At 36.3% G+C, this 12,643-nt stretch overlaps 4 protein-coding genes across 4 annotated transcripts; 2 read left to right on the forward strand and 2 right to left on the reverse strand.

Moving 5' to 3' along the window:
• Positions 1–822: 822 nt before the first annotated feature.
• Positions 823–1,452, reverse strand: LOC120182246. Its single transcript, XM_039187244.1, has one exon. It carries the CDS (start codon positions 1,450–1,452, stop codon positions 883–885), a length of 570 nt encoding a protein of 189 aa, XP_039043175.1. The 3' UTR covers positions 823–882.
• A 1,632-nt stretch (positions 1,453–3,084) lies between these two features.
• On the forward strand, positions 3,085–3,564 carry LOC120182255 (protein SMALL AUXIN UP-REGULATED RNA 10-like). The gene has a single exon (XM_039187250.1). It carries the CDS (start codon positions 3,085–3,087, stop codon positions 3,562–3,564), a length of 480 nt encoding a protein of 159 aa, XP_039043181.1.
• Positions 3,565–5,413: 1,849 nt separating this feature from the next.
• Positions 5,414–8,932, forward strand: LOC120182243 (sucrose synthase-like). The gene is made up of 11 exons (XM_039187242.1): positions 5,414–5,547; positions 5,627–5,744; positions 5,841–5,992; positions 6,088–6,283; positions 6,369–6,800; positions 6,896–7,186; positions 7,281–7,447; positions 7,531–7,755; positions 7,835–8,398; positions 8,485–8,623; positions 8,720–8,932. Exons 1-11 carry the CDS (start codon positions 5,468–5,470, stop codon positions 8,747–8,749), a joined length of 2,394 nt encoding a protein of 797 aa, XP_039043173.1. The 5' UTR covers positions 5,414–5,467; the 3' UTR covers positions 8,750–8,932.
• Positions 8,933–11,799: 2,867 nt separating this feature from the next.
• LOC120182245 (auxin-responsive protein SAUR76-like) lies at positions 11,800–12,293 on the reverse strand. Its single transcript, XM_039187243.1, has one exon. It carries the CDS (start codon positions 12,266–12,268, stop codon positions 11,888–11,890), a length of 381 nt encoding a protein of 126 aa, XP_039043174.1. The 5' UTR covers positions 12,269–12,293; the 3' UTR covers positions 11,800–11,887.
• Positions 12,294–12,643: the final 350 nt, after the last annotated feature.

A 12,643-nucleotide genomic window follows, 5' to 3' on the forward strand; every position in this document is an offset into this window, starting at 1 on the left:
GTGATGATATGATCTCTAAACGTATAATGTTTGCATAAAAAAATAACTTTATGAAATAGAAACACTATACGATAAGAAATGAACGTTGAAAAGTATAATTTTAACTCTTAAAGATGCTTTTAAAATACAAACTATAAAATTTTAATTTTTTTAATCTTCGTGTTAAAAAATCCATTTTCTCCCGAAAAATTATTACCCTATACAAATAGTTCACCAATTATATGGCGTTATTTTGTTGAGTTCTCGTATTATTAAAAGTTATAAAATGATTTCCCGATTATAGGACGTTATTTTATTGAGTCCCACGACTATTAAAAGTTGCAAAATGGATACCCGACACAACATAATATTTCAAGCACTAGCTCAACAATATAAAGTAAATAGAGAATCAATCCACAAAATACAACAAAAAAAGTTTTGGGATTATATTTTATTATATCTCAGTCAATATTTTTACATTTAGTTTAGACGATCATCAATTTTAACGAAAAAAGACAAGTTTAGAAAATATGAATAGTCGGATGACAATTTTGTAACTTTTAATAGCCAGTGAACTCGACAAAGTAGTGTTCTATAATCGAGAGACCATTTTGTAACTTTTAATAATCGAGTGACTCAATAAAATATCTTGTGACTTGGGGATCATTTGTGTAATTTACTCTTCTAACCACTAAAATTATTGAACGAATTTCATTTGTTTTTTCAATGATTGTTGGACCCAACAATTATATAATATTTACATATTGTATGTTTTCTACTACCTTAAAACCAAAAATCATTTAATATATATAAAATAAACATCACACCAACTATATAATAATAATAATTATTCCTAAAATGCCATCACAACCAACCACCATGAAAGCACAGCAACTCGAGCTATTACCTTCTTCTCCTACACTTGCATGATTCATCCCATAACCTAACAACGTTGCCGTTTAACGCTGTCAAATCCTGATATTTGTACCACCCCGTTTCCCCGTTCCTCAACTTCAACACTCCTTCCCAACTCTCCCACCATTGATTACATTCGCCACCGCCGTCACCCGGTCCCATTCCCCTCACTCCACTGTCGACGTCGACGTCGACGTCACTCTTTTCTCCGTCATCGTCGTGATAAACAGTCAACTTAAACTTCCCTCTGGTCACTCCTCTGCAAACTAACGGCCAAACGCTCGTCTCCGCGACCGAAGCTGAAGGGGTCGGCTTGTTATCGGGTTCAGGAACCGGTGGAGACTCGTCTGGGGCACGATCGGAAATGGACGTCGACGGCTTTGGGTCGTTACTTTGAACATACCTTGATGAAACGGCGGCTGCTCTGATCCTCCAAAAACTAAGCGCAGCCGTGAGAACAGCGATCCACGTCCAGAGATTATTCAACACCGTGAAAATCCCAAAGCTTAAATAGTTAAATGCTAAAGCTTCGAGCGGAGAATCCAACAACTGATTCATTTTGTTTGAATTGTTTGTGTTTCTGGTTTTGTAAGTAAAAAGAAAAACAATCTGTCTATATATAAATGGCAACGTTCATGGGATAGATGAATGAAAATCTAAGGCTTAAAGGGAGAGCAAGTTGAGGGTTGAAGGAGATGCCCAGAATCTGAGAGGAAATATGCTAATTTGCTAAGATAAACCAACGACTTGCTTGCATGGAATTGTTCCTTTTTTATACTCTTTTGAATTTGTTGTTGTTGTTGCTTTTTCTTTGTTTGTGACACGTGTGAGTTTAGCAGTGGTTGCTATTTATCGTCCCTTGCCCTTCTCGTAAAGCTGACTGACCATTAGTGTGTATTGCAATTAGAATATAAGTGGATTTTAGTTTATAAAATGGTTTAATTTGCCATTACTCCTTGTACTTTTTAATTTAATTTTTTAAGAAGGTATAATACCAAAAGTTTTTGTTAATGTTTGAAAAAATAATCACTTTTATCTCTATATTTTTGAAGCAATTTAGTCTTCAATGTTTATTTTTGGTCAAAATGATCATTTTAAAAATGAAAATTGTTAGTTGATGTAGAGATGGTTATGAGCATGAGATTCGAGTCTAACTAGTTTTGATCTGACTCTATAAGATTAATTTTTTTTTTTAAAAAGGTTCGGATCGAGTTAGGCTTTTTAAAGGATGAGATAAGATCGAAATCAAGATTAGGATGGAAAATCCTCGACTTAGTTTAAGATAATAGTATATTATCCCTTATATATTTAAACATAATTGTAACAATACCTTTCTTTATCTATATATTTCAATTAGATCTCTATTTTATCAAATAAAAAAAGAGAATTGTACATATATTTGTGTTGGATATGGTGTTTACCCTAAAATCAAGTAGAATAGAGTCTCCCTAAACCCAAGTCAAATCGAGCGACATATGGAGAGGTTTGATATTCGAATCTAGTTCTATCCGTTAAAAACCCGACCCAACCAATATTCATCCTTAAACTAACAAATGTTCAACGCTTGTTACTAAAGTAATATTTTTACATATACTTTATTATTACCGTAATATATATCATATCATCATTTTTACTCATCAGTTAAAATAACTGCTCAAGTAAATATTAAAAAGTAAAATAAAATAAATTATTATCTTCAAAAATAATAATTTATTTTATAGTAAAAGATAATTTGGGCTTTTATAGTAAGAGATAATTATAATGTATGTTGTTAATGATATAATTAAAAGAATAACTTAATTTAAGGATAATTAATATGTGATTAACTGAAAATAGTTTGCTTAAAATCCATTGAAATGGACACCGTGTTGCATTTAGCAGGTAAGGGGAAAAGATGGAAGAAACCAAAAAATCATTAGACCAGAAAACTCCAACCTCCGACACAGTCGCTTTACCCGAAGCAAATGTTCCTGCGACAATCAATGAAACAGCAGGAACATTTCCAAATAATCTAAACCCAGACCATGAACAACTACCAACTTCCATTTCGCTAACGATGATTTTGTCTTTTTGGCCCATTTTCCATTGTTTATGAGCTTTGCAATGGCGTTTATTCTTCGGGTTCTCTGCTAAAACAACGACCGTATTTCTTTTCTTTTTCTTTTTTTGGTTCAAACGCCAGATTCAGCAATGGATGATCAAGGCGGTAGCGAGTCCGGAATCCGGCAGTTCATTAGACTGAATGAAATCCTCCAAAAGTGGCAGCCGGACACCCCGGATTCGGAAGAAAATCATGGGGTTTTCTCACATGAGATTAACACAAGGCTCAAACACCTCATATCCTGTGATTCCGACGAGGATAATTGCCACGGCCCCGAACCACCCCCCGATGTCCCGAAGGGGTATTTGGCGGTTTACGTGGGGATGGAGCTTCGAAGGTTTATCATCCCCACGAGATACCTTAGCCATCCCATCTTCACGATTTTGCTGGAGAAGGCGGAGGAGGAATTCGGGTACGGTCACATCGGCGGACTTACTCTTCCCTGTGAAATCGAGACGTTCAAATATCTCCTGAAATGTATAGAGAATTATCCTGTTGGCAACTCGGTTTCTTCCCAACAGGTTCTTATCTGTTCTTTAAGTTATGCCGTCCCAGAAACTTCACCTTAACACCAAAAGTTTGTTCTGATTTTGCAGCTGCAGATGAATTAAAAGTGCGAGGACGAACGTTTATCTGTGTGAGATGGTCTGCTCCGACCAGATCTTGTTATTCACCTGTCCCATTTTTGCCTTTCTATTACACCACCACAATCTGGTTCCATAGCCTCGTGATTGTTTACCTGTGTTTATGTTTTTATCATGAATCATTATGCTTGAATGGATTGAGGGGTGCCAGTAATAATATGTAATTTCGAACTACTTTATGCTTGAACGATGAAGCTATCCAAATGTTTAAAGGTTATCCAATATAGACAGTTACCACTTATCATATTTATTTTTTTAATGTAAATAATAGTTATTAGTTTTATTAAAGGAAAAATATTTAAAATTATAATAAAAGTTTATAAATAAAATATATAACACATTCTTGTAACTATTGATATACGAAACTAGCTACTTGAGAACATACAAGGATCATATAGGAAAAATGTTAAAAACTCATCTAAAAAAATTCGAACAAAAGATAAATACGAATAAATTTGACTTTACCGACAAACGAACCACAACGTGAAATTAAACTATTGAAAGATTATCGACGATTACAAATCAGAGCCGAACGTTGTGAGAAAATTGTATTCGAACGTAAATTGGGTATCAAGATATAATTTGAGGGTCAAAAACAGAGAAAATCAGTAGAATAACAAATAAGAGGCATCTTAATCAATCAAGGCAACGTCAAATCTAACTCTAAGAAACTTAAAACGAAAAGAACGATCAAACGATCATTCGATCTGAATCGAATAGATTATGATTTTATAACATCAATTTTTTTTTCAAAATTAAATTCGGGTAATGTGAGATTTTTCTTAATGATAAGAGTCAAATCCGACTTTAGGGTGAAAAATCTCCGACATAAGTTAATAATATAATAATCGGTTTGGATTGAGGTCCCTAATTTAGCGAGAGCTTTCACTACCATATTAACTTCCCGAGGAATCCAAAGAATTTGTGTTACCCACCTTCGACGCCGTAAGTTATCAATAGCACTGCACGAACCAGTGAACAATGGTCATCTGCAGCATCATCAGCTTCAATAAGTTTTATAACCTTTATAGTCAGATTGGACGATGACTCTCAAAGCCAAGACCTCACGCAAGGCTTATGCATATCTAATAATTCAGTAATAATATCTCTGTTTTTTCAATTAAATTATTATTTTATCAAATAAAATATATCCGATAAAAAGAGAAAACCAATGCATTAATTATACCTTTTTAATATATAAATATCAAACTTAATCCATATTTATGTTAATTTCTTTGGCAATACTCCAAAAAAAAAATCTTGGGCAAAAAGCTTTCCTTTTTTTCTAAAAAAAATTAAGTTGGTGATTCCATTTCTATTGGTGGAGTTAGCTCAGATCATTTAGGGTTACCAGTTCTAGTTAAGTAGTCACTCTCCTATATAATCAATGCAATTCATGCTTCCTTAGACCACACTTCTCCATTATTTTTCTTTCAATCCATTGCCTTTTTCTTTGGTAGGTCCTTCAATCTTCAACTCCACAATATTTTTCTTTTCTTTTTTTTGGATTTTTAGACCCTCAAAATTATCATTTGCACTAAGTTTTCTGGGTTTTTTTAAAATATTATTTGCCTTCTTTTAGAAAACAAGTTGAAAATTTGTAACTTCTTTGACTGGATGTACTGTTTGTATTGGAGTTAGATGTAGTCCTAGTAATCCCCACCCACTTTGTTTTAATTTATCAAATTTAATGGCTTTAATTAGGTATCTCCAATGCATCTGTCCAGCTTTTCCAGTGCTATATAACTCTGCATTTTTCTCATTTTATCCATAGCTTGATATTTTCCATTCATCTCTTCCAGTTTTCTGTTTCGGGAACTCAGAAACAATGGCTGCAGTTTCCATTTGTGAACGTTTGGGTGAATCTCTAGCTACTCATCCACAGCTAGCAAAGTCTATCTTCTCAAGGTAAGCCCTGCATGCCATGATCTTTCTGGGGTTTTTTGTTTCTGAATTTTTTGATTACATTTGTTCATATGTGATGCAGTATTGAAAGCCTCGGAAAGGGTATCCATAAGTCTCAGAAGCTGCTCTCGGTTCTTGAAAAGGAGGCCGGGAAACAACCGCTTGACGGGGTGGTCGTTGACGTCTTGAGGTCCACTCAGGTGACAATGAATAACCCTTTTTTATGTTTATGTTTATGTTTCTTGATCTTGATTTGATGAGGATATTGGATTTGATACGTTTATGTTGACTAATAGGAAGCTGTGGTGTCGTCTCCATCGGTTGCTCTTGCTATTCGTTCGGCTCCCGGCGTTTGGGAGTACATTGCAGTGGAGGTACAAAAGCTTTTTGTGGAGGAATTGCCGGTTGCTGAGTACTTGAAGTTGAAGGAGGAGATTGTTGATGGAAGGTATGTAGCTTTGGGGCTCTTTTTTTTTTCTTTTAAGTTTTCGAGTTATATCGTGTTTATGTTGAACAATGCTCGATGTCAATGATGTGTTTCAGCTCCAATGGCGGTGAGTTCACGTTGGAATTGGACTTTGGTGCATTCAACAACTCTGTTCCTCGTCCATCTCTTTCCAAGTCCATTGGTAATGGCATGGAATTCCTCAATCGTCACCTTTCTTCCAAGCTGTTTCAAGAAAAGGAGAACTTGAACTTGTTGCTTGAATTTCTCCAAATTCATTGCCAGAAGGGAAAGGTAATCGATGAATGATTCATCTATTGTTTTTCGTTGCAACTTTTAGTACATCGAAACTTAAGAATCGTTCTCTGTTCTGTCACAGGGTATGCTGTTGAATGAAAGAATTCGAGATGTGAACTCCCTGCAACATGCATTGAGGAAGGCAGAGGAGTATCTGAATTCTGTACCATCCGATACCGCATACTCGGTTTACGAGAAAAGGTTCAAGGAGATTGGTTTGGAGAAGGGATGGGGCGATAATGCCGAGCATGTTCTAGAGACGATCCATCTTCTTCTGGATCTCCTGCAAGCACCCGATCCCATCACACTCGAGACGTTCCTCGGAAGAATCCCGTTGGTCACCAATGTTGTTATCATGACTCCTCACGGATACTTTGCTCAAGACAATGTTTTGGGATACCCTGACACTGGTGGTCAGGTTGTTTACATCTTGGATCAAGTCCGCGCCTTGGAGGAAGAGATGCTTCACCGGTTCAAGCTGCAAGGACTCGACATTACCCCACGTATCCTGATCGTGAGTGTTCGAATGTTATATCGGTTACGATTCTCATTTTGTCAGAATTTGTATAACACTATGTTTGATGCTTACTTTGGTTGTTTTTCTACCAGATCACTCGACTTCTCCCTGATGCTGTAGGAACAACTTGCGGTCAGCATCTCGAGAAAGTTTATGGAACCAAGTATTCCGATATTCTTCGTGTACCCTTCAGAACCGAGAAGGGAATTGTACGTCAATGGATCTCGAGATTCGAAGTCTGGCCCTACTTGGAAACGTACACAGAAGATGTTGCGGCTGAGATTACCAAGGAGTTCCAGGGCAAGCCTGATCTGATTATTGGAAACTACAGTGATGGAAACATTGTTGCCTCTTTGTTGGCACATAAGTTTGATGTTACACAGGTTTGTTGAAGTCGAATTCATCGACTTAGTTGGTTTCCGTATTTTGATCTTTTTTCATACAGTCTAAGAACTTGTTCTTCAATGTTTCATGCAGTGCACCATTGCGCACGCTCTCGAGAAGACGAAGTACCCGGATTCAGACATCAACTGGAAACAGCTCGAGGATAAGTATCACTTCTCTTGTCAGTTCACTGCCGACCTCATTGCAATGAACCAAACTGATTTTATCATCACCAGTACCTTCCAAGAGATTGCTGGAAGGTAGCAAATATCTCCCACCTTACTACATGTAATGCCGTCACCTATTCGAGACGCTAACGACATTTGTGTCCCATGATTTTCAGCAAGGACACTCTTGGCCAATACGAGAGTCACATGGCTTTCACTCTTCCGGGGCTCTACCGTGTTGTTAATGGAATCGACGTGTTCGATCCTAAATTCAATATCGTCTCTCCCGGTGCTGATATGAACATTTACTTCCCTTACACGGAAGAGAAACGGAGGTTGAAGCAGTTCCACCCGGATATCGAAGAGCTTCTTTACAGCCCTGTTGAGAATGCAGAGCATTTGTGAGTTTGTCCTATTTTACACCCTTTTCACTGTCTTATCCTCACAATGTTAACAATGTTTTTACTTGCCGTCTCGCAGATGTGTCCTGAAAGATCGGAACAAGCCGGTTCTGTTTACCATGGCACGGTTGGACCGTGTTAAGAACTTAACCGGACTCGTAGAGTTCTATGCCAAGAACAGCCGGCTGAGGGAACTCGTTAACTTGGTTGTAGTAGGTGGAGATAGGAGAAAGGAATCCAAGGACATAGAAGAGAAGGCCGAAATGAAGAAGATGTATGAACTTATCGAAAAATACAACTTGAAAGGACAATTCCGATGGATTTCATCGCAGATGAACCGAGTGAGAAACGGTGAACTCTATCGTTACATTTGTGACACCAAGGGCGCTTTCGTTCAGCCTGCTATTTACGAGGCCTTCGGCTTGACTGTTGTTGAAGCAATGACCTGTGGACTACCCACATTCGCAACTTGTTACGGTGGCCCTGCGGAGATCATCGTCCATGGCAAATCGGGGTTCAACATCGATCCTTATAACGGTGATTTGTCCGCCGAGACACTCGTTAATTTCTTCGAGAAATGCAAGGCTGATCCATCTTTTTGGGATGAGATCTCTCAGGGAGGCCTGCAACGTATACAGGAGAAGTAAGCTATAAGCTTTTATCTTAATTTTTTTTTCACCTGCGAAAGTTAAAAGCATATTCCACTCCCCATTTGCTCTTCCTTTGCAGGTATACATGGCAGATTTACTCTGAGAAGCTATTGACTCTCACCAGTGTTTATGGCTTCTCCAAACACGTTTCTTACCTCGAACAACGCGGTCGCAAGCGTTACATCGAGATGTTGCACGCGTTGCTGTATAACAAGCAAGTACGTTGTTCGAACTCTTCATTTTTTTTTCCTTCTTCGATAAATTCGTATGGAAGACTGTTGTTTAATTTGCTGCACACGTGTGATGCTTTTCAGGTCAAGACTGTTCCTCTTGCCATTGAGTAAACAAGAAGCCGAGGTTGCTTGGAATTTCCAAGAATGATTGCTATTTGAATTTTGTTTTCTCCACCTTGTTTCTTTTTTTAACGTTTAATTTCAGCTTGGACTAAAATGTCCCTCTTTGAATTTCCTCTCCAAGTTGGAATGTTTTGAACTTTGGGTCTTGTCCCATTTATTGCAATAAAGCCTGATTTATCATCTTTCGTATGGTTTTTTCCATGTTATTTACATAAAATTATTTTTTTATAGTTATTCGTAACGTTATGATTTGAACTCTGTTTAATCTAGTTCTCATTATGAATATTTTGACGAAAGCTGATTATATATTCTATTTTATTTATATATACATACATGCATGTATATATGCTCTTGCACTTTGTTTTAATCATTCTCATACGTAAGGAAACATGGGTATTCCGATGTCTATATTGATGAAGAAGCTAGGGTTGCCAATGCCCATGCCTTATAAGCGATGGACTTAATATGACGAAAACTATGGTTCAATGAACCAAAGAAATCATTCGAATGCAGGGCCGGTCCAATGAGTTTTAATGCTCTGGGTGAGATAATAATTTTATGCCCCTATACTTGCACCGTATAATAGACAACATAAACAATTTTTTTTAAAACAAAAATGTAATAGAAATTATAATCAAACAATATCAATACTAATACAAACCAAAACCTACAAGGCTACAAATATCAACTAAAATGATACATTCGTGCATTTTTTGAAGCAAAAACCTTTATTATTTTACTATAATCAAGACTATAAGTACTAGAAAAATGATGTCCCCCTCAAACATGATGCCCTCCTCAAACATGCTGCCCTAGACTAAGGCCCATCTGGTACATGTATTGGGTCGGGCTTGTTCGAATGAGTCGTATTTTTATGGAATAAATCAACGATTATATATACAAGAGATATTCGATCACATAATACAATAAAATTGGAATACTTTGAAAATCCAATAGATTAATTTTTAATCTTAATCTTTAATATATGGAGTACAGTTTTCTCGGCTGCATGTGCGTGTATGGGGTGGGGACGAAAATATATGTGAGATGTTTGAATAAAAGAGCAAAATTGGGGACAAAAATTCCTCTAACATGGACCGGGTGATTTGTTGCTGTAGAGTTTTGAAAAAAATTATTTGTTGAAATAAGGTCTAACTAAAATTATTTGCTGTCGAATATATGTCGCCAGGCGCTCCTGACGACTAAGGAGGTCGCCATGCCGTCCCTGCGAGCTGTGGTGAGCTGCTTCACTACCTATATCGGTAATTAGGCATCTCGTCAGTTTGGTCGTCGGGATCACATGGAGACCTATAAGGTCGCCCGGCATACATGGCGACCTCCATTTCAGTGTAGTTAAAAAGCCTAATTACTGATGTAGGTAATCGTTGTTACTTAAGGAAATTTAGGTAATCGCATGAAAGCCTAATTACCGATGTAGGTAATATTTGTTACTTAGCCCAACGTGCATGGCGACCTACCCCTCGGTCGGATGGCCTCGGATGCCCAGCGTGTTGGGACGTGCATGGCACATGCAAAATATCTCGTAGCTCGCAGGGAAGAAATGGCGACCTAGTAGGTCGCCCGGATGACATGGCGACCTACGGCCAACACTGTGGATTTCACCATATTTGAGCAATTAATATGTGGAGTACATTATCTCGTGAATTAATTTATTCGAGAACATTATCTCGAAAGTTTTGCCAACATGGACCTATTATTACTTTATATACTCACGTGCCTTCATCTCTCTTCTTCCTTTATCCCAGCTTATATAATCTCTAAAATTAGTATATTTTTAATTATATTTGTTTCAATTGTTACCAAAATCATTAATAGATATCATGACAAACTTTCTTTCTTTCTTTTTTTTTTTTAAAAAAAAAAAAAATATCCAGGTGAAATTATGATTTTTTAACCATTGGTAATATGATTTTTATTATTTTATAAAATTTCAATAAAAATATATCATTTTTCGACATAAAAAAAGTATTATTATTATTATTATCATTACATTATTACCAAAAATATATAAGATTTATAGTGATTCCAATCGAAAGTCTCATGAATATAAAACTACTTTGAGTAACTAAGATATTATTTGGATTAACTTTATAAATATCAACATTCATACAAGTCATAGATTCAAATCATTACGAACCCTTTATCTCATAAAGATTATAGTTTTTGTTTATTTTTTAGCAATGACAACTTAGTTTCCTTAACAACAATAACATAAGGAATTGAAATTGCAACATACCAAACATAAAGAGAAAAATGAGACAGTAGTCATAAAAAACCTCATACATAAAAAAAATTAAATCCAAAGATACGAAAAAAAAATGAAACTTTCAATTGAGAATGACGTCTAACATCAAAAGAATCCAATAACCTTCATAAATAACTTTGTCTCTGTCCAATGAGATGTTTTACGAAGTGATAAAGGAGTGGTGAGGGAACCAAACAATTGAGCAGGCTGCTTCGCTACAAAATTCTGATTATATTGGCAAACAATCTTTTACCAAAGATGAGACTTGACAATACGTGACCCGACAAACCAATTAAAAAACAAATGTAGTGAGGGTCTTTATACGAGCACCAACATGATCTCAGAGGTATATGAAAAACATACCAAAGTCATAAGGAACGTGCCACAAGGACAGAGAAAAAGGATGTCGCAAGAGTTGAGAAAATCCTGTCACAATGACATATATTCTTATTTAAAAAACATGATATGAAAAATGAATAAGAAAAATAATAATCACCGACAATTGATATATAATATGATATATAGATTTCGTTTATTTATATGGTAAAAGATACTATTCTTTTGATTTTTGTGTCTTAGTAGCCATTAATTATGGATATTCGAAGAGAATAATACTAATGGAGATCATATATATCCATTAATATTTGATGAAATTAACAATAAAAAATATCCTCTAAACGGAAAATACACATTTTAAGAATTTAACAAATAAAAAAAAAATCTCTACGATCATCAATTCCTCGTTTCTTAATCTAAGTCGCCAATCACATGCATTATTAACATAGTGTACAAATCTGTGTACCATAAGAACGACCATATGGGAACCGTTCTCCGATCACCAAAGTTGCCAAAGCAACATCTCAACAAGCGTAAAACTCGACCAGCTCCGCCAAAGACTCGGGCTCAGGATCACCATTTTCGAGCATCCAAAGCAAGTGATCGAACAAGACCACCTCGCACGACACCTTGATGACATCGTCTTCGTCTTCACCCGAACGTTTCGCGAGTTCGCGGAACAGAGGGTTCTCGACAACGTCGGAGCTGATGAGATACCGTCTCTTGGATTTTCCTACGTAGACGGGCTGGAGGTTGACATCCAATGATGATGATGATGATTCTTCGTAGACGTCGGAAGCCGCCACTACGGAGGTCGACGGCGGACCGCTTTGCTTGTGGTTGAGTGAGTTTAGCTTCTTGAGAATTGACTTGAGCTTTGTTAGCTTGTTAATGCCTTTCACCATTGGGAGGTATAAGGATTTTTCTAGAGGTTTTCGCGAGGAAGAAGCTGCTTTGTGAGCAATGAAAAGAGGGAGAAGGTTCGTTTATAAAGGAAGTTAGGAGTTTGGCGAGGGTAAAATTGTAAATGTAATAACAGATTTTGTTATATGATTTGGACTTATGTGAATAAAAATTAAATAAATTGTTTGTGATTCTAAAATTAATACTAATGATTAAGTTTAATTAGTGAAAAATATTTTTTTTTGTAAAATTAAATGAAAAATCATTAAAAATATATGAGTAATATTTGGTATCTTCAACTCTAATTACATGTGTCTGTTTGTTAAATATTAAAACGAAAAAGGAAGAAGATAAGAAGATAAGAAGAAACAATTAGA

This window comes from Hibiscus syriacus, unplaced genomic scaffold, assembly GCF_006381635.1.
Source record: "Hibiscus syriacus cultivar Baekdansim isolate YM2019G1 unplaced genomic scaffold, ASM638163v2 tig00112634_pilon, whole genome shotgun sequence".
NCBI lineage: Eukaryota > Viridiplantae > Streptophyta > Magnoliopsida > Malvales > Malvaceae > Hibiscus > Hibiscus syriacus.